Source organism: Vombatus ursinus, unplaced genomic scaffold (genome assembly GCF_900497805.2).
Source record: "Vombatus ursinus unplaced genomic scaffold, bare-nosed wombat genome assembly UNPS02014973.1, whole genome shotgun sequence".
NCBI lineage: Eukaryota > Metazoa > Chordata > Mammalia > Diprotodontia > Vombatidae > Vombatus > Vombatus ursinus.
Genome location: NW_020954751.1, coordinates 20,125,408 through 20,151,562, shown reverse-complemented (window position 1 = coordinate 20,151,562; position 26,155 = coordinate 20,125,408). Strand labels below are relative to the sequence as shown.

The 26,155-nt window shown below is 38.3% G+C and overlaps 1 protein-coding gene across 3 annotated transcripts in view; it reads left to right on the top strand.

Annotated features, from left to right (window-relative positions):
- Window positions 1–26,155, top strand: part of LOC114030650 (arf-GAP with SH3 domain, ANK repeat and PH domain-containing protein 1) — a 482,413-nt gene that overhangs the window by 316,445 nt on the left and 139,813 nt on the right. For all 3 annotated transcript variants that reach the window (XM_027845496.1, XM_027845498.1, XM_027845497.1), the window contains 3 exons: window positions 19,400–19,474; window positions 20,907–20,956; window positions 25,239–25,368. In XM_027845496.1, coding sequence (XP_027701297.1) covers window positions 19,400–19,474; window positions 20,907–20,956; window positions 25,239–25,368 — 255 coding nt within the window. The remainder of the gene's footprint in view (window positions 1–19,399; window positions 19,475–20,906; window positions 20,957–25,238; window positions 25,369–26,155) is intronic.

Sequence of the window (26,155 nt, the reverse complement as noted above, 5' to 3'; positions counted from 1 at the left end):
GCTTCCACACACCCCACCCCCCCCCCCCCCCCCCCCCCCCCCTTCCCCCCGCCCCCCCCCCCCCCCCCCCCCGGCCCCGCTTCTCTTTCACATGGCAGCTCTTCATATGGACTCGAAGATGCTCATTATGTCCTTCCTAAGTCTTCTCTTCTCCAGGCTAAACGTCCCCTTTTCCTCCAACCAGTCTTCATATGGCATGATTGCCAGACCCTCCACTATCCTGGTTATCAGCCTTTGGATGATACTTTCCAACTTATAATAATAATAGCTAGAATTTCTATAGCATTGTAAGGTTTCCAGAACACATCCATTACATAAATTATCTCATTTGATCCTCAAAACAAACTTCTGAAGTAATACTATTATTATCCCCATTTTACAAATGAGGAAACTGAATTTAAGTGACTTGTCCAGGGTCACACAGCTAGCAAGTGGCTAAGGCAGGATTCAAATTCAGAAGTTCCTGACTTCAGGCCTAGTGTTCTTTCCACTGTGCCACCTAGCTTCAACTTATCAATGTTGTTTCTAAAATATGTTTCTGAAATCTAAAAGCACTTCAAATATGGTCTTGGCAGGGCATTGTTAAGCAGCCTTCCCTATCCTACACTATTCTTTTCTTTTTTTTTTTCCCCTTTCTTGGCTAGGCAGTGGGGTTAAGTGACTTGCCCAGGGTCACACAGCTAGTAAGTGTTATGTGTCAGGCTGGATTTGAACTCAGGTCCTCTTGAATCCAGGGCCGGTGCTCTATCCACTGTGCCACCTAGCTGCCTGCCCCCTGTTTTATTTTCTATTTCTTTTTTTTATTCTTTTCTTAATGTAGCCTAATATTGAATTAGCTTTTTAGGGGGCTGCCATAACTCATATGTTGATACACATTAATCTTACAATCCACCAAATGTACCAGATCTTTTTCAAGTGAAATACTATCCATCCCTATCTCCCCCATCTTGTAATATGAAGTTGATTTTTTAAAAAAATAGAAGTGTAACCTATTTATTTCATTTAAATTCTATCTTATTAGATGTGTCCCAGTGTTCTTTCCTAGCCACAGAGTTTGGCAAAACAAATTCCCCAATCAGCCATACCCAAACACATATGTCTCTTTCTGCATCCAGTGGATAATCTTGTTGAGATCTTTTTAGATCTTGGCTGTCATCTAATATGTTAGCAATACCTCTTGCTTTTCTGTGTCATATGAAAAGCTTATGAGGCCTTTATCCAAATCACTAATAAAAAAATGTTACCCAGCAGAATAACCCTTTAGGGCTTTATTGCCCATGTTTTCGTTGTAATTCTGTCTTTGAAGTATAAATTCCTGGCCCAAAAATGGCCAGGCTGACCTGTAGGGGAGCCAGAATTCTCCTGGGTCAACGACAAAAGGCTGCAGCAGGGTTGTTTCCTTACTCTCTTCCCCAACATTTTAATAACTCTTTTTTGAGGCAAACTGGCTCCACAATGGGGGCCAAGATACTTTTCTTCTATGGGCTTCACTTTCCTCATATGTAAAATAAAAGGATATGATTCCATTTTAGAATATGGAGGCAAAGGACCGGGGTTCAGATCCCTATCTGATGCTTACTAGTTATATGAACTTAGGAAAAATAAATTCCCCTTGTCTGTAAAAAAGAAAAGGTTGGATAAGATGCTTCTTAAAGTCACTTCCATTTATAAATCCCATGGCTAGACAACCTATCCTGAATATAAAACTGAATTGTTAGAACTCCTTCATGTGTCTCTAGGCTATAATATTACTTTGGATTTCTCAAAGGAGGTAATACTGCTTATAATCACTGCATAAATAAAATGTGGAATGTTTTTTCTTGTTTGACTTTCTCCAAAAATACAACTGCAGCATATGTCTCAAGTGGGCCACATGCTCTGCCTTCCCCCACCTCTCCTCTTCTGGAACCAGTGTTAACAAAATTAAACATCCTTTGATGTAGGAAGGAATAAGTAAGAGAGATGATTTCAAATCTCTGCTTTCCTGCTATGTGATCCTGAGCCAACCAACTGTGCACCATAAAGCACCTGAGGTCTGCTACTTCAAGCTCTGGGGTCAGTTCTGAGAACCCCATGGAACTTCTGGGTTTAGGCTCCAGAATAAGCCCCACTTGGTAAAGAATTGGTAAAGAATCTCCCAGATCAGGGACCATTCCCAGCCACAAGAGAATCCTGTGGCTAGAACTTAGGAAAGTTGAGAAGCAGGGGATTTTTTTTTCAGTAGTACTTTAGCTTTTTCATGATATGGCCTTTAGGAAGTACTTGAAGAGATCAACCAGAGTTGATCTTAGAGATTTCAACTCAGAGTTGAGATCCAGACTTTGTTCTGGTGTCAGACCATATTCGGTACATGCTTTTCAAGCTCCAGGGACCACCTTTAATGAAGGAAGGCATCCAGAGGAGAGTGACCTAGGTGGGGAGATGCCTGGAGATTGTATCATGTGAAGATTGATTGGATGAACTGGGGATGGTTAGGGAAGAAACACTTTGAGTGGGACATCATAGTGGGAATGATTAAATGATTAGACTTGGTCTCCTTGCTACCAGCTGGTAAAAGGAGGCGAAATGAATAAAAATTGCAAATAGGTTTCAGTTTGATTTAAAGAACAGTTGTCTAATGAAGCTATCCAAAAGTGAAATGCTTGCCTGAGGTTAGATTTCCCCATATCTGAACATCTTCAAGAGAACACCGGATGACCCAGTAGAAGAAGAGATTCTTCTGAACATATTGGTTGGACAAAAACACTTTCTGGCTGTATGACCCTGGGTGTGTCATTTAACCTCTGACTGCTTTAGTTTCCTCTCGGGATAACAATAGCACCTGCCTCACAGGGTTGTTGTGAGGATCCAATGAGATGATATTTGTAACATGCTTTGCACAGTGCCTGGCGCATAGTAGATGCTTAGTAAATGCTTGTTTCCATTCCCTTCCAACTCTGAAATTATGTTGAAGGGGTAAGGTGGAATGAGACTGGAGCTTCAGAATGGGGAAGATCAATGCTGAAAGGAGAGATAGGACAGCTTGAGAGAAAAATGTCACAGACTTCATGATTTCGCCTTGCCAGCTCTGATTACCTTGGCAGTTGCAGTTAGAGCTGGGAGGAGCAATTTGTGTGCTCTTGGCAAGGCTTGAAAGTTGTACAGCTGCTTGACTTTGAAAAATGTGTACCCTGGTTGTTTTTGTTGTTTAAGTCGTTTCAGTCATGTGTGACTCTTCGTGTCCCCGTTTGGGGTTTTCTTGGCAAAGATACTGGAGTGGTTTGCCATCTGCTCATTTTACAGAGGAGGAAACTGAGGCAAACAGGGTTAAGTGACTTGCCCAGGGTCACATAGCTGGTAAGTGTCTGAAGCCAGATTTGAACTCGGGAAGATTGAGTTTTCCTGACTCCAGGCCAGGCCCTTTAACCACTGTGCCACCTAGCTACCTTTGTTGTTACTACCCAGTAAAGCCTTTATTCTAATACATTTATCTTAACTAATCAGAGTAACTACAATACTTTCCATAGTCCTTGAAATTTTGAAATATTTATCTGTTAAAAAGAAAGAGTCCAGTATTTTGGCATTTTTTTAAATGTGTATTTAGAAAGTCATGTTAAAAAGTGTCCATCGTTGTGTTCCCAGGAGCTTCATACCTTGGGGTGGGGAGGCTACCTACCTTAACACTAATCCCAGATGTGACTATAATAATATGCCTGCAGTATTATGATTTGTAGGGCATTTGATCATAAAGGGATATGAAATGTGAAATACTGTAATAATCTGAGAAGTTGGGTGATTTAGTAACATCAGCACTTGCCTCTCTTAGATCTTTTGGGGTTCCTCAAAAGATGAAATATAAATTTTATTACACTTTCCCCTGCAGTCCATGGCCAGATTTGTTTTCTCCTAATCTACAAGCAATTAATTCAAATAGGCTTCACTGTACTTACTGAGTCAGACAGAGCCTGTCTAATAAGTAAGTTACTACAAGGGCCCAATTTTAGATGGAATAACCTCCAGTGCAATAAATGGCTCTCTTGTGGCAGGAAAGCGTTAATACACTTCACAGAATGCTTAATTTATACCAGGGAGTCACTTACTTAACTGCTAGGAGCTGGCTCATTATTTTAATTGGATTTTCCAATGTGTTGAGCAAGTCAGCAGATTTGTATTAGCCTCAAATTCAAGAGGAAAAAATGTTTCATTTTGCAGGGGGAATAAAAGCAGTGGGAAATGGAGAGAGGATATATCAGAACTGAGGCAAGATGATGAAGCTCACAGATACTGCCCTCATTTATATTGCTTTATGCATCTCTGGGTAGCTTAGTAAGGACTAGGATAGCAAATCATATGTAGGTGATGGTACATTGTGGACTGTTTCTACACGTGTTTTCAGGATTCCTAAGGTCTAAGATCTTCTCATCTCTTGCCCTCAGTGCACAGGTACAGAAACCCCATTCATTGACCAAACCCAAGGGGCCCAGTGGGTGTCTTCCCCTCAAAGGAAGCAGGAACTAAGGAAACTATTAGATCAGCTGCATTCTTCCCTGGATTGTTCCAGCTATGGAAATCCCAGGACTGTTTCTGCTTAGTTTTGGCTCCGTTGTGGCTCTTGGCTAAGTTTGTAGAAGCTGGCTTATTGAAGTCTGCAGCACTTGGCCCTTCCCCAGGACTTGGTGACACCTCATTGGTCTTTCTGCTTGCTCTCTGGCTTTATCCTCCAGCCCTGGTGCTGTCTCTCAGACCTCAACTCTAGGCTTTACTCTGACCTGTGACATATACATATACATATACGTTCTTTCTAAAAGAAAAAAAAAGACAAAAACCTCCATCCTTTCAACTTTAGCTGAAAGAATAATAGATGTTCTTTTAGAAGGTAACAAAAACAAGTAAAGCTACATAAATACCAACAAGACCTCTTTTCCCTTGGTGAAAACAATTTCAGAGGCATCCTATATTTTCTCCTCATTTCTCTCCAGATAGTTGACATTATCTAACGTGGTCCTCTTTTCCAGCTAAGGCATAGACATGGTAATAAAGTAGAAAAAAAAAAAAACACCAAGGAAGTCAATGGCATTTGGTTGGCTCTCTTTTTCAGAGGGATTGCTAAGCTACTGGCAGTAACCTTTGAAGGATCATGGAAAACTAGAGAGGTACTATAGGATTGGAGAAGGACAAATGTCTTCATTCCTTTCCCCACTACCTCCCCCCACAGATAAAAAAGGCTGGGGGTGGGATTGGTCAGGAAATACAGTCTACAAACTACAAAGACCAATGAACCTAACCTTGATTCCTGGGAAAATTCTAGAAATTATGATTAAAAGAGTGGTTAGTTTTAGATGACAAAGATAATGACCCCAAGAAAGTAGCATTGTATCACTTTATCAAGAATGTCATGCAAGAAAACTTCATTTTCTTTTCTTTTCTTTTCTTTTTTTTTTGGTTAGGAAATTTGATAGAGTTACTAAATTGGTAAATAAGGGGGATGCTGTGGATTTAGTTTACCTGCATTTTGGCGTGGTGTTTTGTCTGTCATGCTCTTCTTGTAGAAAGGAAAGAAATATTCATTAGACAATAGTGCCGTTATTTGGCATCGGAATTAGTTGAATGTCTGGACCCAATGAGTTCATTGTTAACTTGAAAGGACGTCTCTAGTGGAGTGCCCTAGGGATCTTTGCTTAGCTCTATCCTTTTTAACTTTTAAACAGGATGCAGAGACGATATGCTTATCAGATGGGCATAGAAAATAGAGATGAAAGACAATGGCACAAAGCTAGAAGAGCTAGCTACAATACAAATGATGGCTAAAATAGGATTAGAAAAGGTCTGGACAGATGTTTGTTTAGTTCCCCCCACCCCTTAGTTGGGTTGGAGGTGAGTGGGAGGAAGAAAAAATAAATGCATATTAATTCAAACTTAAATTTTAAAACATGGCACAAAAACAATCTTAACATACTAGAACAAGGGCCTGAATTTAACATTCAGTCAATATTTATTAAAGCACTTAGTGTACCAGGACTATACTTACAAAGAAAAGAAGAAACCCTGCCCCCAAGGAGCTTACATTCTAATTGTGGAACAGGCATGCAAATAAATAGGTATATACAAAGTGTAAAGTAGATGGAAGGTACCCTTGGAGAGTAAGGTCCTCTAAGGTACCCTTAGAGAGTAAGCTGGATGAACCAGGAAGGGCCACCTGTGGAAGGTGGTGTTGGAGCTGAGTCTTGAAGGAAGGGAGGCAGAGGTGAGCAGGGAGAACTTTCCAAGTAGGGTGGATAGCCTGTGCAAATATACAGATAGGGGCAATAAAGGATCATGTCTGAGGAAAAACAAGAAGTCTCTAGAGCAAGATCAGGGTCAGGAAAGCATAGTGTCGGGGCAAACAGCTGGGTAGACCAAACATAACCATAAGAGGACCTTTTTGCTTATTATATCCCATATCACTGGGGCCATCTTCAGTCATCCTGATCTATATCTTGCCACTGGACCCAGATGGCTCTGGAGAAGAAAGTGAGGTTGGTGACTGTTCACAGCCCTCCCTCACTGAAATCCAATTCACTTGCAAGTCCTGGCATTATCTTACTGATGTCATGGTCCTCTTCAAGAACAAAGGACAAACAACAACAACAACAATTCCCATATCAGATAAAAGAAATCTAGAGAAATCTCTAAAACACAGTTTAGGTATAGCCTGTGTCTAGGCTATAGACCCTAGGGTTACATCAAAGTAAATAATGGATCCCCAAATACAGCAAAAGTCAAATCAAGTCAATAAGTATTTATTAAGCACCTACCTGCCCTGTGCCAGACACTGTCCCAAAACGCTGAGGATACAAAAGAAGGACAAAAGTAGTCTTTGCTTTCAGGGAGGGAGAAACCACGTAAGCAACTTTGTATATAGAAGAATAAAGACAGGCGAAATTGGAAATGATCAATAGGGAAGGCACTAGCATTAAGGAAGACCAGGATCACCTTGTAGAAGGTAGGATTTTAGTTGGGATTTGAAGGAAGCCAAGAAAGCCAGGAGCAGCAGGTGAAGAGGGAGAAAATTATATGCATGGGGGATAGCCAGAGAAAATGCCTGGAGTCAAGAGGGGGAGTGTGTTGTATGTGGAACAGCCAGGAGGCCAGCGTCATTGGATTGCCAAGTGCATTGGGGGTAGGGAGTGGTGGCATAAGGTGTAAGGATATTGGAAGAAGGGAAAGCAAGAGGACAGGTTATGAAGGACTTTAAACACCAGAAGATTTTATATTTGATACTGGAGGTGAAAGGGCATCACGATTGTTCATTGAGTAGAGGAGGGACATGGTCAGATCTTTATTTTAGGAAGATTAGTTTGCTAACTGAGTGGAGGCTGACCTGGAGTGAGGAGAGAGACTTACATTAGGGAGACTAAGAAGCAGGCAGTTACAACACAGTGTAGGTGTGAGGTGATGATGGTCTGTACCAGGATGGGTAGCAGTGTCAAAAGAAAGAAGGGGACATATGTGAGAGATGTTACAAAGGACTTGACAGCTGATTAAATAAGGGGTAAGTGGATGGTGAGAGAAATCGAAGAGTAAAGGATTAGGCCTAGGTTGTGAACCTGGGTCTCTGGGAGGGTGTTGGTACCCTCAATAGTCATAAGGCAGTTAGGAAAGAGAGAGGTTTTGGAGGGGAAAGATAATGAGTTCAGTTCTGGACATCTTGTGTTTAAGATGTCAATGGAACATCCATTATGAGATGACTAATAGGCAGTTGGAAATGGGAGACTAGAGGTCAGCAGAGAGGTTACGTCTGGATAAATAGATCTGAGAATCATCTGCATAACAATTATAATTGAATACATAGTACATATGTACATACATAGTACAGTATGGGTTTTAGGAATAGAACAATCACCCATCACAAAAAATGCATATCGTGCAGAGGATACAGAAATAGAAAACATTCAGATAGCCCACTGCACTCAATCCACTTCAATGGAAGCCAAAGACCTTTGAGATAATCCCCAAGATAAGTAACTCCTAAGCCCAAAAATGTTCATTTTCTAGATCTCTAGTCTCAGAATATGCTCAGAAAAGGAAGGAAAAAGGCAAAAGAAAGATGCAAAAAATTTAGTAAAACTAAGTTACAAAGAAGCAAATTTAGTCTAGATGAAAGAATGAACAATTACTCACAACAATTAGAGCTATTTGGAGTTCAGATTCAACTTCAGAGCTCACATTCAGCTGTGTGACCTTGGGCAAGTCACTTAACCTTTGTTTGCCTCAGTTTCTTCAACTATAAAATGGAAATAATAGTAGCACCTATGTTTCATGGTTGTGAGGATTGAGAGAAATAATATTTGTGAAGCACTTAGTACAATGCCTGGCACATAAAAGACACTTATTAAATGTTCCCTCCCTCCCTTCCTTTCTTCCTTTTTTCATTCCTATATATGAATTATATAATTATCTTTCATATTTAAGATGGTGCTATTAATAATGTTGCTGCCAATTTGTATATATTTGGCCAAAAAGACTAATGAGCGTGTTGTATCTTTTCATTCATTGTAATCATTCAGTCGCCTGGATGTGCATTTATTCCATAACTACTGTTGGTACTGCCTATTATAGTTTTTCTCTCTCCTCATCACCACCATATGCCATTTCCATGAACTTTTAGCTTGCAAGCTTAAGAGCTTTAAAAAAAAAACTATCAACTCTTTAGCATGCAAGAAAAAAAAATATTACAATAAACCATCCTTAATGCAAATATTTCTCCAACTTAGAGAAGGAATCTCCCAGAATGAGGTTTCTGCATACAAGCAATACTGAGAATAGTGGTTTGATTCATCACAGCCTCACTTTCATAGGTAGACATTACTACATCAACAGTACCTTGAACTGTGAGGTAGGTCACAGCAGTCAAAACAAGGTATACTAGCGAATAAAAACCAGTCCATCTAAGACAGTCAGGGAGAGACTAATTCATTCAACAGACATTTTTTAATAACCTGCCATGTACGCACAGCAAACTGTCATTTCATGGACCCCTTGCATGTCCCAGAGTTTAACATTCCATTGATGCTACATACAAAATCTTAAGAATTAAAAGGACTTTAGAGATCACTTCTATCTCCAGAAATCCTTTCTACAAGCCGTCTCACTCATGGTCCTGCAGCCTCCACTGATGGGGAAGGGGAACTCCCTGCTCCCTGAGGCAAGACTTTTTTCATGGTTGACAACCCCTATTGATAGAAAATTCTTCCTTACGTTGAGCTCACCTTTGCCTCCTTGTTTATCCTTTGTCTTCACCCAGAATCAAGCATATTATATGTGTGTAATAGCCACTTAAAAAATATTTATTGAATTAAATTGCGACTTCTGCCCAGTGATATTAATTCTTCCTCCTGGAGTAGCACAGAGCAGAGAGAGGCAAGTGCGCTGCTGTTGAAAGGGTGCAGGATCTGGGCTCTCAGAACACCTGAGTTTGGACCCATGCTTTCTAATTTACTAGCCACTCTGACCTTGGGCCAGTTAGTTCCTGTGTCCTAACTTCAAATTATTCATCTGTAAAATGAGGTCAGAGCACAATGGTCCCTTGCAGCTCTAAATCTGTGGTAACGATTAGCTATTTCCCCTTCTGCACAAAAGCCCTTAAATGTTCAAAATGACCTCCACGTTATTATCTTTTATTATCTTCTTGACCTATATAATGACTCTCCATGTACTATCATAGGATTTACTCACAGGTACTAAGTAGCCAACCTGGGATTCAAACCCATGTCCTTGGAATTCTAATCTCATCTTCTTTCTCTTTGTCTCTTCCTGAAGTAATCAGCAATTCATTAAACCTCCATAAGTGCATTTCTAATGTGTTAAATGTGCTTATCTGTATTCCAAAGGATTTAAAGTATAGCCTTCTTTCAAGTAAGCACAGTAACTCTAACAAGTCAACTATAACTGTCTGAGCATCTGCTCTAATGAATTATAACGATAATTAGTAATTAGCATAGCAGGTGCTATGTTCGGATGAACAAAATAAGTCTGAAGTGCTTAAAAATAATGTGTTCACTTAAATAGGTTAAAGCTGTACTTAATTCCTTTGGTTTAATCTCCCCTATCTTCACAGAGCAAGAGTAACCTCAAGCTCACCCCGGTGGAATTTTCAGAGATTCCACTGGGCAATGCGAATTAGCAAACTTTTTTACTGTACTAGCAATGAAAACCTAATTTTTAGAGGAACATCCGGGCACTGAAACTTTACTAATGATAAAAAGTTTATATATTCTATACTTCCTATTTATTATGTCCTTCTTTTTTAAGGAAACCAAACTGCAAAAGTGGCTCTTTTAAATGTATCCAGTGAAAAGTTAATCAGTAGAGATATTTGACATCATGCAGTTTTTGATTCATTAGTAATTTCAGACTGTTAGAAATAATATTAATCTTTATCACAAAAGAAAAATAAATTGAAGCAGACTAATTGGAAAGGAAGTAATCAACAGAATTTTAGTAGCATGAATGAAAATAATTATTCAATAGATGTGAAAACTGTTATTTAAAAGATCCATTATGGATAATGCAGACTACTGTTGGAATTAAATGCAATTAGTGTATTGCCTTAGCTATGTTGTAATTAGCTATGGAGGCACTTCTGTTGCAAGCTCAGGCTTTTTTGGTAACTCTAGATTTAATTATCCAAGCTTGCTTTAGGTCAAGAACAGGATTCACTGCAAAAACAAAAACAAAAAAACCCCACAACTTTGAATAAAGAAAAATAAGAACATTTGAGGATCAAAGACTGAAAACCATGGCATCTAGCTCCCTGTCAAAGTCATTCAAAACGTATGGAATGCTGGATTCAGAGTCAGGAAAACCTAAGTACAAATCCTACCTGAGATACTATGTCAGTTAAAATTCTTGCCTCAGTTTCCTTGTCTGTAAAGTGGAGATAATTATGATGTCCACCTCCAGTGGAGGCCAAAATGAGAAGATCAAATGAGATAATATTTGTAAAGCACTTTGTAAACCTTAGAGCTATTTAAATGCTGCTGCTGATGATATAGTACTATTATTCCTGATTTACAGATATGGAGACTGAGGCTCAGAAAGTAAGGGATTTGCCTAGGGTTATACAGCTAGTAAATGTCAGAGCTAGGATTAAAACCCAGGTCTCTCCTAACTCTTAAATTGTGCATTTGGTTCCCCCACCACAATAGCACATCTCTGATCTTGTCAGTATTAATACTCCCCCTGCTGGTGCAAATTCCAACCCATTTTCACTTTCTGTAATTACTCAGTTGTGTATCTGATTCCTGGCTAATCAGGCAATCAGCAAACATTTATTAAGTACCTCCTACCAGGATAAAAAGGGGAAAATGACACAGCTTTTGTCCTCTAGGAGTTTACGCTCTATAGGGCAGGACAATATGGACATAAAAATATGTACAAAGTAATTACAAGGTAATTATTTTTGGAGGGGGGACAAAAATTCCTCTTATTCCTTCTCTGGGGTTGGAGAGGAGAGGAAATCAAAAAAGGCCTCATGTAGGAAGTAGTGTTTAAGCTTTGAAAGAAATTGGGGATTCCAAAAGATGAGGGTAAAGAGGACTGCATTACAGGCATTCAGGATAGCCTGTGCAAAATGCATAGAGATGGAATATTGTGCGTGGAAAACAGTAAGAAGGTTGATTTGATAGGCATGAACCTGAGTGTATGAAGGAGAAAAATGTATAACATACCTGATGAGGTGGATTGGAGTTAGTTTGTGAAGGGCTTTGTATTTGATCTTAGAGGTAATTGAGAACCACCAGAGATTATGGAGTAATGGGGTGACCCAGTCAGGCCTGTGATTTAGGAATCTCATTTTGGCAGCACTGTGGAGGATGAATTTGGGAAAGAGAGAAACTTGGAGCAGAGAGATCAGTTAGGAGGATGTTTGAGTGGTCCAGGCAAGAAGTATTAAGTGATGGTGGCTATCCGAGTAGCGAAAAGGGAAAAGAAGTAGTAGATGTTGTCATTGGATTTCTGGGGTGTGGTCAAGTGGGAAGTCAGGGATGCCTTCATGGTTGTTCATTGAAGTGATTGCAAGGATGCTGGTGTCCACAGCAGAAATAGGGAAGTTCAGAAAGGGAATATTTTTAGGGAAGGGAAATAATTTTTATTTAGCTCGTATTAAGTTAGAGATGCTTTCAGGACAGTCGGTTCAATTTGCCCCATAGGCAATTGATGATGCAGGAGGAGAACTTGGGAAAGACTAGGGCTGAATGTATAGATCTGAGAATCATCTGTTGAACCCATGGGAGCTGATTAGGTCTCTGAGGAAGAAGGTATATAAAAAGAAGAGACAAGGGCCCTAGACTCCTGGGGTCCATTCACAGTTAGGGGAAGGGCATGTGGACAACAATTCAACAAAGGAAACTGAATTAAAATTTAGAAGAGGTTATACTTGTGTAATCTCACTTCAATTTTAGACTTATCAAAAGAGATGATGAATGTAGAGCACTTTACAAACCTTACAGAGTTGCATAAATGTCAGCTGTTATTATTGTTTATTATCATCCTTTTTTTTTTTTTTAGTCTTTCTGTGGTCATTCACTAGTAACACAATTATGGATTCATGCCACAGTACATTATATTTCTTATCTGCCCCTAAGTATACAAATGTGGATAACCACACACACACACGTACACACACGTTATCTTCATTCTCAAAAGTTTCCATAAACACAAGATTTACTCATTCTTAATCCTACTCCCCATTTCTTCTCAGCCCAAACACATTGCTAACCTTTACTGATGATACCAGAAAGTGGCCTGGAATGTGAATTGTGTGGTCAACTTATGTTTCTGAGCAAATTGTGCCTTTATACTTCTGAACATTGCGCATTTCTATAGGCAGAACTAACTAGTGTTTCCAAATTATCTCTTAGAGGGCTCTTTTTTCTTTCTTTTTTTTTTTCCTCTTTTGACTAGGCGATGAGGTTAAGTGACTTGCCCAGGGTCACACAGCTAGTAAGTGTTAGGTGTCTGAGGCTGGATTTGAACTCGGTCCTCCTGACTCAAGGGCCATTGCTCTATCCACTGCACCACCTACCCTCCCCTGAGGGCTCTTATTATTAATGTGATTTTTAAGTTTGAAATAACATCAAGATCCCATTGAAGTATATATATTGAGAGGGATATGTAAGAAGCTCATTGGTACAGTAGATAGAGTGATGGACCTGGAGTCAGGAAGCCCTGAATTCAAATCCTGTCTCAGATACTTTTTAACTGCAACTTAGAGAAAATCAATCTTTCTGCTTCAGTTTTCTCATCTGGAAAAAAAAAAAAACAGAGATCATAAAAGCACATACTTCCCAGGGTTGTCAGAATCAAATGAGATGATATTTGTAAAGCACTTTGTAAACCCTAAGGTTATATATAAATGCTAGCTATTATTATTAGCTATGTGTCAGCTATTGTTGTCAAGTCATTTTTCAGTCATGTCCAACTCTCTGTGACTCCATTTAAGGTTTCCTTGGCAATTTCTTTCTCCAGTTCATTTTACAGATGAGGAAACTGAGGCACAACTGACTCTATTCACTCTATTCAAGGAGCCACCTAGCGACACCCCTTTTCTCTAGAAGACTAACTGAAAGTATCAGTGCCCCCCCCAAATGAAGCAAATAAAGAAAAATGAGTCATTATAGTATTGTAAATGTGTGTATATGTATGTATATGTGTATGTATCCATGTATCTATGTATGTATAAAAATTAAATGAAATTCAGGGGACCTCGGAAAGTAGGAGAATTTTGAAACTAACATTTTGAATTTTTTTTATTGAAATAATAATACAATCAGTGGTTTCATGTATAACTTTTATTTTCTGTTTTGTGCATATGGAAACATTTTTTTTCAAAGTTCAGAAAAGCAAAAAAATACAAATTTAAATTTAAAAGATTATTTAGGAGAGAAAACAGCTTGAATTATTGAGCCCCTAAAAGAACCTTCTCTCAGATCCTAAGCTTCTGTTTTCTTCCCTTAGAGGTACACCAGTTATTTTTTTTTTCCTTTCATAATTTTGGCACCTAAGACTGTAGGTAGACTTGCATAGTCCCACTATTTCTTTTTCTTGGAATGTTTGCCAGCTCTATTTAGAAAGTCTTTGCATATATCAATTAAGTGAATCTCTCCTTCCTTCTAACTTCCAGTAATTAACTGGTCCTAGTTTTGGTCCTAATTTCTTACCAACACAGATGAAATCTCTTCTTTTTCCTACTACCCTTTATGGACTTGAAGTTGGTAATCAGGGTTTCCTTTAGTTTTTCCTTCATCCTAGTATTCCTACAGCATATAATATAGGAGCCTTCAATAAATGGCAGGCATTCAATAAATGTTTGAATATAAAGAAGTTCATTATAGCTTTCAAGCTGTTACATAATTTTGGCAAGTATCTGGCCAGGCTCAGGTTCTCTGTTTGCATTTTTCATCAGACCCAAAGGTTGAGAACCCTTTTGTAAAAAGTTGTCAGGTTTAGTCAGTTTTATGGAGAATGTGTTAATTTTTATAGACCAGTTCCTCCTTCCTGTGGCAGGTATCAAAGCTTGAAGCAATTGACGTTCTGTGGCCTGGAAAGAGGCAAATAAATGTCCAAATAAATGAACCTCAGGAGCCTGCAGCCATTGAAAAGTCTTATTTAAGTTTGGGCTGTCATTAATTGGAAGGAACTTGGCCAGGGAAGAGTTTATAAAGTAGCAAACAACAGAGATCCGTGCTCTCAGCGCTGCCATTCAGCAATCTGGGAAGTCTAGAGAAAAAGCATTTAATATATTTGGGACTCAGTTTCTCTGAAAGTCAAAACAGTTAGATAAGAGGCAGTATTCATTAGGGAATTAAATCAAGATGAAAATGATTAGGATCAAAATGTATGTTGTTAATTTAAAGTATCAATGAAGGATTATTCAGTCAATAAGCATTTATTAACATTTGCCTTGTGCCAGGCTCTCTGATAGATTTTAGGGGCTTAGAGACAACAATAAAACAAATCTCTGCCCTCAGAAAGCATGCATTCTATTTGACTAGACAGCATGTACATAACGTAGGTGTATACAAAATAAAAACAAGGTAATTTGAAAACAAAGGCGTTTGGGGAAGGGGGTGAATCCAGAGTTTATGTGAAAGATAGAGCCTGAACTGAATTTTGAAGGCAACAAGGGATTTTGAGAGGTTTAGACTAGGTGGAGTACTTTCCAGGCATGGGGAAAGGCAAGGACATTGAAGTAGAGGTTTGTTAGAAGGAACATTAAGATGGATCCATAATTGTAACCCTGCTTGTTATTTTTCTAGGTTCTTAGTGAAATATGCTTGGCCTTCTTGGCAGCACTGTTCTTTGAAAATTTTCCCCAAGAATATGATTCCCAAAGAGATGAATGAGTGAATTAAAACACATTTATTAAAACCAACACTATGCCACACCCTATGCTAAACGCTAGGGATACAAACACAAATAAGTAAAACAGCCTCTCCCCTCAAGGAGCTTTCAATCTAATAGGAGAAAACTGCACATAAAAAGGGAGTTAAAAGGAGGAACAGTTATGGTGTAGGTAGGCAGCATGGTTTAGAAATAATGTCCCAGGCAAGAAAAGGCAAAAGCTCCTCTATCATAGCCTACAGGGAAAGAACCCAGGTTCCAGTGGGAAGTAGGTGAGGAGGAGGACGAGAATATAGACTGCAAGGTTTGGAAATGTTTGGGATGTGATCATAAAGAGAGAGAGCCACCCTCCCCCACCCCCTCCCCCCCGTATAGGCACTTATCTCCCATGATTTTTCATACTCCTGAAGAGGGATGGAGAGTGTAAAGAATGATTATTTTCCCCCATTATCCATGGTCTAGTAACCAGAGGTCCTTTTGGTCCACTCTCTGCTATCCTGGAATAGACTTTGTTGGCTAAAAGTGGGACCCTCCAATATTAAATCATATACCAGGCAATTAGTAAACGTTAAATTGTATTATTCTCTACTCCTTTAAAAATAAATACAGTATGTGTGAGTAAGCAGTGTGCTTCACAACCTTGTTAATAGCCCTCAAAATTTATTGCCTCACATTCACAGAATGTGATGCTTAAATGAAGTTTATTCTGTGGTTGCCATAAATTCTAGGAGTTGTCAACATGAGGCAATCATGAAAATAAAATAGTTGTGTTCCCAACCCACCCTAACTTAGGACTGCCTTTCCCCTTTATTTCTCCACATTTTTTTCAAAGTCAGCTCCTTCCCTCATCCTTCCTTTCTTAGCCATAGTTCCTTTGCTTTTCTTTTTGCCTGAAATAAAGAGAAAGGCTTTCTGCCGCGAGGGATGGGCATAGGAGGTCATTGTGGGACCAGTCCTGCTGCTTCTACGGGTAAATGGGGTGTTCTGTAACTAGTCCAATTTCCTGAGAGCCCTGGGGAAGCCAGCCAAGGACCAGGCATGACCTCCAGAAAGACTTTTTTTTATTTGTTTGTTTTGTTTTTAATTTCAGACTCTTCCCCTTAAAATTTATTCTAGGACAGACAGCATTCAAAAGTCTGACTAGGAGATAGATGGTCTTTGAGAGTTGCTGGGATTGGAAAGTTTGTTTTTCTGGGGGCCAGCCTCATGGTGTCACTCAGAACTTAGCAAGGCTGGTCTTCAGACAACAGACATGCAGCCTATATGCAGGCCCATATCCAAAGCCTTTCCAGCACCATTGGTGTAGGAATTAACATTGGCAGAAGCTTCAAGTCACCACTTAACTCACATTATTTCCTGGGCTCATAAACTATGTTGTAGAACAACTGCTGATCTCTGTTAATAGAAGTTTTTCTATTGGGATCCCTCTACACTGATGAAATCACAAATCCCAGACCCTCTTCCCTCAAGATACACAGACTTTTGAATATTCCCTGAAGGATTAAGTGTGTTTGTGTATGTGTGTATATTTACCTCAATAAAAAGTTATAACTTGGTAAATTAATAATGTAGAACTCACTATAATGTGCATTATTTTTGTATCTACCTGGGGAGAGTGATTTCACATACATTAACATACACTACATTTTTGTTGTATTGGGTACATAGATATATAAATATGAGATATAGGTACATATATATATATTTTGTTGTTGTTATTCAGTTGTTTTCAGTCATGTCCAATTCTTTGTGATCTTATTTGGGGTTTTCTTGGCAAAGATAATAGAGTGGATTGACATTTCCAGCTCATTTTACAGATGAAAAAACTGAGGCAAACAGGGTTAAGTGGCTTGCCCAGGGTCACACAGCTAGAAAGCGTCTGAGGCTGGATTTGAATTCAGGAAGATGAGTCTTCCTGACGCCAGGCCTGGCACACTATGCACTGCACCACAGTCCATATAATAATCATGCATATTCTAGTGAATTCTGCATTATATTGCCAGATAATAAGTATCATTAAGGCAACTCCTTTGTGCTTGTGTTAAGAACCAAAAAAAAAAAAAAAAACCCTTGTAAAATATTTAAGCACTTCAAAAGATCTGTGATTTTACCTTCAACACAATTTGTACCCTGTCTATAACTTCATAAGTTGTCATTGCAAATATATACATATACATAAACATGCATATCTGTATAATCACCTAGTGGCCAAACATTTCCATGATTAGTTAAGCCTGACGTTGAAGAAAAAATGTTGCCAGGCCCTTACACAAAGACTTCCACACTTTATAGAATCCATTGGAGTTTGCACTTTGCTAGCATCACCGTCTAGAACTCAATGTCAATTCTATGCACATTTCAAAAAAAATAATTTTATGGAATGCAGGTTTTTATCTTGTGGATCATGTGTAGTGCAGATTGAGTTACTGAACTGGAAATTGGCCCAGGGAACACTGTTACTTTTTTCTCTTTTCTTTTTTCTTTCTTGAACGTTTATTCATTCATACACCAACTAATATTGTTCCTCTTTGTTTCCTACATTGTATATTGGTTAGAAGTGCCAGCTCATTCTTCTTCCCTCTAAGATGTGTTTCCACATGTTTGTGTAAATGGAGATCTAGTCCTTTATCTTTTTATTATATTGACTTGTAATTTGAAGGCAATCAGCTTTAAATACCTATGTATATGATTTAAATAGCTGTCATCTAACAATTAAGGATAGGGGAACACCAAAAAATCCCAGTCCTTCGGGGAGAGAGTGGTTTCATTATTAAAATATACTGCTTTTCCACTGTATTTCTTCAGAAGGGCTTGATTTTAATGTAGCAGATTTAAATTTTTTTTCTACAATTTTCATCTGCTCTTTCATCTTTTTCAATCCACATAATGTTCTGGTTTAATTCTTACTGACTTGGAATCAAAAGACCTTGAGAAATCCTGGCCCCAACAATTTCCAGTGGCAGCATGACTAACCTAGCTCTGTGACAGTTGGCAGGTCATTACTTCTCTCTCAAATTCTAGTGCCCTCATCTGTGAAGTACAGATAGTACTGGGCATCTCTCAGTGCTCTAAGCAACTCTCTAAGACTATCAGTTTCAGAAAAGAAGCCAATCTGGATTAGGAGAGGGATGTCCTATATCAGTGAAATCACAGGTATACTCTATCCCTTTTATTATTATTAAATTTACCTATAGCAGTAAACAGGACATTTCCCTGCTGTTGTGGGCCATGAGATAATCAAGAACTTTCCCTGTGGCTTGTATCTCTTTATCCTGTGTATAATCTGAGACAGCTGACCACATTGCCACTAGAGGGAGTAATTATTTTGGCTGCTTCCTTATTGGTTTGATCACAATGGGATTTTTTTCCCCCTTCCCAGCTAGACTCACCTTTTGTATATAGCCACCTTAGAGTTTTTAGTCCTGGGATGTATCCTGAAAATGTACTTTTGTGAAATCATGAGGAAAGGTGTCTGGAAAATACATTGTTCTCCTGCTACAAAGCTACTACTTCAGAATGTCCTAAACTTGAAACTCAAAGAATAGTAGAGCTGGAAACTTAGAATGTCTGAACATAGGATATTAGAGCTAGGGGAGGAAAAATACATAAACCTTAGAATATACTGTTAAAACTAGAAGGAACTTTAGAGAATGTTAAAACACAGAAAGGACCTTGGAATACGTAATGCTACAAAGGGAAGGGACTGTTGATATTCTACAGCTGGAGCTGGAAGGGGCCACAGAACAGAGAATCTTAGAAATGGAAGGGGCCTTAGAGCAAACAATGTTAGAGCTACAAAGCACTTTAAAATAGAGGATTGGGAACATAAACTGTTTGTGTCTTTGGAGATCATCTTAGGCCTTCTCTCTGGTTTTACAGATTATATCATCCGCTGACTAATGAGCAGTTCCAGCCACAAATACAGTGGCTGATGTGACCGTTACTGTACTTCTAAAATTAAGTTAAAGAAATACAATCACATATTTAAAAAGTAAAATGAAATAGACTAACATGGCACTCTCATTCTTTTCCCTTACAGCTCCAAGGTCTAAGCCACAATGTGATCTTCACCTTGGATTCCTTGTTAAAGGGAGATTTGAAAGGAGTCAAAGGAGTAAGTGGTCAACAATGAGATTTAACTTTTCTTTAAATCTTTCCTCTTCTAAGCTACCTATTACAGTTGAGAGAAATTATTCTAGTCACTCAGGTTCAAAATTTTGGGATCATCCTCAACTTCTTTGTCACTCATCCCAGACTTCTCCATCACTCATTCCACATATAAGATCAGTTGCCAAATCTTGTGATTTCTTTATCTAAAATATCTTTTAAATACATTCCCTTCTCTCCACTTACAGGGCTACCACCCTACTTCAACTTCTTTATCACCTCTTGCCTATATTATTGTGTTAGTTTTCTAATTGGGCTGTGTTCATTAAGTCTCTCTCCAATCCATTCCATATTGCTGAAAGTAATTTCCCTAAAGTATTGGCCTGACCCTGTCCCACACCCCGCCTTGCCCAATATACTTCTGTGTCTCTTACCTGTGGCAGGGAGGGTTGTGTGACCAGATCAGGCTAACACTTTGGGGAAGTCACTTTTAGCTCAAAGAGCAAAGATGAAGTCACCTCTTGGGTTTTTCAAGCTCTTTCCTATCTGAACTCTTTCCTAACTTCCCATTCCTCTTACACTTTCCTCTGGTCCATGCACTCTATGATCTGGGTCTTTGCATGTCCCCCTGCCTGGGATGCTTTCCCTCTCAGTCTTCGGCTCTCAGCTTCCCTGGCTTTCCAGACCTGACTCAGATCCCCAGTCATGTCATCTCTGTGTGTTTATCCTTCCTCCCTGAGACGCTTTCCCCAATGCTTGCTTTCCCCTTTTACCTTGCCTTCCATTTATGCTGTATCTATCTTGTATGTTCCTGGATATTTGCATGTTGTCCTCCCCAGTAGAATGTGAACCCCTCCAGGGCCGGGACTTATTTTTTTCCTTTTTTTGGTGTCCCCAAGTGCAAGTACGGTGTCAGGCACAGAGTTATCACTCAGCTGCTTGTTAATTGATTTTTAAAAGTACACAGTTTCAGTTATATAACTCCTGAAGGAATTTATTTTTGAAGGCAGTGAAAATTAATCATGTAAAAAGTCCAGTAGCAGTGACGATTTGAAAAGTTAGTTGACAATAAAGGAGAGGAAAAGCTTGGCAGTTAGGGGCTTCAATGAGAATTGCAGAAAGGAGTATGAGTCTTGAACTAAGAGTCAGTAGACAGTTCACTATGAGTTTTATGACCTTTCTAAGCCTCAGTTTCTCTATCTGTCAAATAGATCTAGTGATATTTATTTAACCCTGTCTTTCTCATGGGGGCTATTTTAAAGATCAGATGAAGGTCATCTCCTTGCTGCATGTATGTTTGAAAAGCATTAACTGCTAATATGTGTGTATGTGTATATATGTAAAATATTAGAACAGCTTTAGAACCCCTGCCTCAAAATTATACATTTATCCTGAGCCAAAGGTGACTGTAATTCCAAGTATATTTTCTCTTTCCTAAGGACCTTAAAAAGCCGTTTGACAAAGCTTGGAAAGATTATGAGACCAAATTGTAAGTATCTTTCACGTGGGCATCATTTTTATAAGGAGAAAGTAATTAGAAGTAGCAAACAACTTTAGATTTTGACTACTTTTTCTTGTTCAATACATGCCAATACTATAAAAATATTTATTCTGTTTCAGGTCAACTTGAGAAACCTGGCAAAGTCTCATGCTATTTATATTTCATTGAGTACATAACTGCTATCATTCTTTAAGATTCTTTCTGCTAATAGGTTGACATTTATGGACTGTCTAACTATTGTTATCTTACTATGGCTATATGATACTTATCACAGCTTCTGTTAAGTTACCAGAAAAAGTAATTTTGGTGATTACTTTGGTGTGAACATGTACACCTGTGGCATTTCACTTGGCAGGGAGCAAGTTTACGTACTGTATACACACAGTCTAGACAATGCAGGTACATCTGATAAACACTCATTAGATACCAGAGATACTAGATAGACCCAGGCCTTTTGGAGATCCAGGGTAAAAATCTTAGGATGGCTGCTAATCCTGGCTATAAATTTAGACAACTGCTAAGATATTAGGATAAAAATGTTTGTGTAGGCAGCAATAATAGCAGCATTAAAACAGATGCAAAAAAAAAAATCAAGAAAAGTTAAGAATTAAAACATTTTTGAGCTATTTTCATCGTTGTTTATGTAATAAGCTTTATCTTTGTACTTGTTTTAGGAATATTTTTGTGTTTTAATGGTTGCATTTCTAAAGCAACTAGCAAAAGATTCTTGCAACATTTCTAGATTTGCAAATTAGTACAGTGAGTCAGAAATAGTACTGTGTGAGATTTATTTTGATTGATCAGTAACTACTTGTTCCATTATTCTGGTTGCTAAAGAAATGGGATGGAAAGGGAAAATAAGTTGAGGGAAAGATAAGGTGAACCACAAAACACCTTTTATTTCACTTCTTGTTGAAATTCTTTCCAAAATGTCTGAGTCTGCTTCCTTAGTTATGGTATCATGTGTAATGAACATAATCATGTCTTTGATGGTTGAGGATCTTATACTTCCAGGTTATCATTGTGAAATATCAGTGCTCATTACCTATAGTGGAAGACAGAACAGATAGGGATTAAGCATGTATTGACCGGAGGCTATTTCTTGATGGTTGATTTTTTTAAAACTACAGTCTTGCTTTACATTTTCTGCATATTTGCCCTTTAAGAGTTTCTTGCAAAGGGGAAAAAAGTGTGGTTAATTCAGGGCTTCTAATTAAATCATGATTTCACAGTACATTTTTAATAACATAGCTTCTTATTGATAAAGTTTATCTTCCTAAATAGAATCCAAGTTTTGGAGAAAAATATACTAAAGATGAGTTTGGGGACAGTGTCAGATAGTGGAAAGTGCAAAGGATCAGGACTCAGAAGACCTTGGTTCTACTTTATACAAACACATTAAGACAAACAACTTTCAAAGACTTCAGAACTCTGATCAATGAAATGACCAACCATGATTGCAGAAGACTCTGTGCTGCCCACCCCCTGACAGTGATGATGGATTTAAGATGCTGAATAAGACACAACATTTTTAGACATGCACAATGTGGAAACTACTTTTGCTTAACTATCCCCATTTATTAAAAGGGTTTTTGTGTTTTCTTTAAATTGGGGATAGGGTGGGAGAAAAAAATAGATGCTTGTTAATTAATCTTGGCTTTACCATTAGAAGAGGTCCTCCTATTCTATTTTTGTGGTTCAGTTTCCTCATTTTCAATATGGGGTCTAATGCTACCTTTCCAATCTCATATGGTTGTTTTAAGGAATATGAGAAAGCACGTGAAACCCTTTTTAAGAATATAAATATAAAAAATATTGTCTAAATATAAGATTATTTCTGATTGATTGGGTGAGTGAATGGTTCTTGTCTGATTAGGTATTGCCTCAGAGCAATAGTATGGATGTTACCCAGTTACAAAAATGAAAGTGTATACCATATACCTAGGTAATAGTCTCCTTTCATTCCTGCTATTCATACCAATGGAATAAGGCCCTAGGATGATTAATTATTTTTGTATTAATGTTGCTGCTGTTCCAAGAGCCAGCCTGTTACAATGGATTTTGGAGTCGGAGAATCTGAGTTCAAATACTGGCACTGCCACTTTTTTAGTTGTTTTCAGTGACGTCTAACTCTTCATCACCCCATTTGGAGTTTTCTTGGCAATGGTACTAGAGTTGTTTGCCATTTCCTTCTCCAGTTCATTTTACAGATGAGAAAACTGAGGCAAACAGGGTTAAGTGACTTGCCCAGAGTCACATAGCTAGTGTCAGAGGTCAGATTTGAACTCAGGTCTTCCTAACTCCAGGCCTGGTGCTGTATCCCCTGCACCACCTAGCTGCTTTCTTATACTGCCCTTTACTAGTTGCCCCTTTTACTGCCTGTAACCTTGGTGAAATTATTTTATCTCTCTGGGCTTCATTTTGCTCAGATGTCAAATGGAGGAGATGAGATGAGGGAAGGAAATAGGGCTAGATGATCTGTAAGATCTCTCTATTCATAAGGATAATCCCAGTTAAGGAGATTTTTGTGTGAGGCATTTTTGTATGATCCCAGGAACAATTATGACTTCTAAAGAAAATTTAGTCCATCACATTTAAAGGGGAGAAAACTGGGACCCAGAACTTGATTCACCCAGAGTCACACAGTAACAGGGCCAGGAAAAATATCAATTCAGATTTCTCCCGTGCTTTCAGGTTTACTAAGTGCTTTTCTTAACTCAATGAGGTGAGAGATTCAAATATTCTTATACTTATTTTACAAATGTAGAATGTGAGGAGTCAAAAATATTAAGCAACCTGACCAGTTTTACATAAAATCAGGAAGATCTGGGTTTGAGTCTCACCCATCACCTTCTTAGTTGTGCTAATCTGGATAGGTCATTTAATCTCTATGAACCTCAGTTTTCTCATCTGTAAAATACTGATAATAATATCTGTAATACTTATTAATGAACTAAATAACATCATGAGTTAAAGTGTTTTTACAAACTTTACATATTGACGTAATATCAACATCAATATCTTGAAATAGCAACAACAATAATAGCTAACATTTATGTGGTGCCTACTCTATGCCAGGCACTATGTTAAGTACTTTAAAAATATTTTATCATTTGATTCTCACAACAACCTTGGGAGGAAAAGGCTATTACTATTCCCACTTTACAGGAAACTGAGGCAAACCAGAGTTAAATACATTGCCTAGGGTCACACAGCTAATAAGGGTCTAAGGCAGGATTTTAACTCAAATCTTCTTTTCTTCAGGCCTAGTGATCCATCCACTGAGCCACATAGCTGCCCCCAAATTGTACATTGGTATATTTACTACCAAAATACAATTCAAGAGCTTTTTCTTATTTAAACATTAGATTGTAAGCTCCTTGAGGACCTGACTCATAGTAAGTGCTTTCTACATGTTTGTTGATTGATTATTTGATAAACAATACAGAACTAAACTGGATCTTAATAATAAATAGAAAATTAGAAGGGGAAAAGCACCCAAAATATGAGAAAATTTGATATGGAATATTTTCCCCCTCAGGAACACCTTAACTTTTGGTCCTTCAAAGTCTCATTTATCTACCTGACATGACATAAAATACTGTTAAATTCAGATCTAAATTAATAACCCCATAAGATAAGTGCAGAGGAAAAGAAAAAAACAAACAAAAAAAACACCAATTAGTAGAGCCACACAGTAGACAACTCTTCAGGAAAGATCAGAGAAAGTTTCATGGAGAAGTTGACATTGGATAAGTTGACCAGTAGAGGGTTTTATTGTTGTTGTGGTGGTTGTTTTTTAACTGTCACATTTTTATAGTGTTTTTAAATTTACAGAGCCCTTTCCATACAGAATTGTTCTGATTATGAGGAAGTTAGAATTGGAAGAACCTTGCAGATCATTCAGTCTAATCCTTTCTATTGATGGCAGTGGCAGAAATCAAACCCAGGTCCTTTGACTGAGCTTATTTTATTTATTGGTCATTATTTTTTCCACTTAATCATGCTGCCTCTTCCATGTCTTATCTTCACAACTAGGTTGTAAATTCATCAAGAATACTCATTAGTCTTTCTGTTTCCCATAAAATTTAGTACTTTGCACACAGGAGGTGATTAATACTTATCTACTGAATTGAGTTGAGATGGACAATGAATGTTGAGTTGGCTCAGCTCAGCTCTTATGAAATTATATTCAGTGGCTTTTTAAGTGAAAGGTATTAGTGATGTTCTTTTAAAGTCTGTGGTCTCATCTACTATAATTTAATTACAGTACAAAAATTGAAAAAGAAAAAAGAGAACATGCAAAACAGCATGGGATGATCCGCACAGAGATAACAGGAGCAGAAATAGCAGAAGAAATGGAGAAAGAAAGGCGCCTATTTCAGCTCCAGATGTGTGAAGTAAGAAAAGATTTTCTAAAAAATAATTTGCCTAGAATTTTAATTGGTATCTTTTTCCTTGCTTCTAATCAGCAGGTTATGGTTTGGTTAAAAAAATGAAGGGTATGTTCAATTACTAAATAAAAGGATTATGCTGTGAATATTGTACTCCCTTTTTTTTTTCCAGTTAGAGCTTATAGGGATTTTGAAGGTAGTCTAGTCTAACCCTATCATTTTACTGATAAAGAAACTGAGGCTTCGAGAAGGGAGGTAATTCACCCAGGGTCACACGGATAATAAATACCAAAGCTAGGATTCTGATTCCTATAGTTAGGGTATGATGCTGACTGTCCGCCACAAACAATTATGAAATTAGTGTGGAATAGTTATACAGTGTGTTGCGCTCATATCTGAGCTCAGCTAATAGCTACCTGTATGACTTTAGGCAAGTCATGTGGCCCCTGAGTCTAAGTTTCCTTATTTGTGAAATGAGCAGGTCAGACTAAATGATCCTTAAGGGTCCTTTTAACTTCAAATCCTGTGAGTCAGCATGCTCTGGAGTTCTGTTATAATCAGGCACAGAGGTCAAAGAAGGAATGTCACGGAATTCTTTTTCTCAGTCCTCAGGTTGAAGTCGGTCAGAATATCTTTAGAATGCTTAAAAATAAAAGCAAAAAGAGGAGTTAATTGGATGAGAACCTGAATGCTGCTTGTTAAGCTGCTGGATGATTGTGGGAACAGTCTGGGATGGGGTTGGGCACTGTGTGTGTGTGTGTGTGTGTGTGTGTGTGTGTGTGTGTGTGTGTGT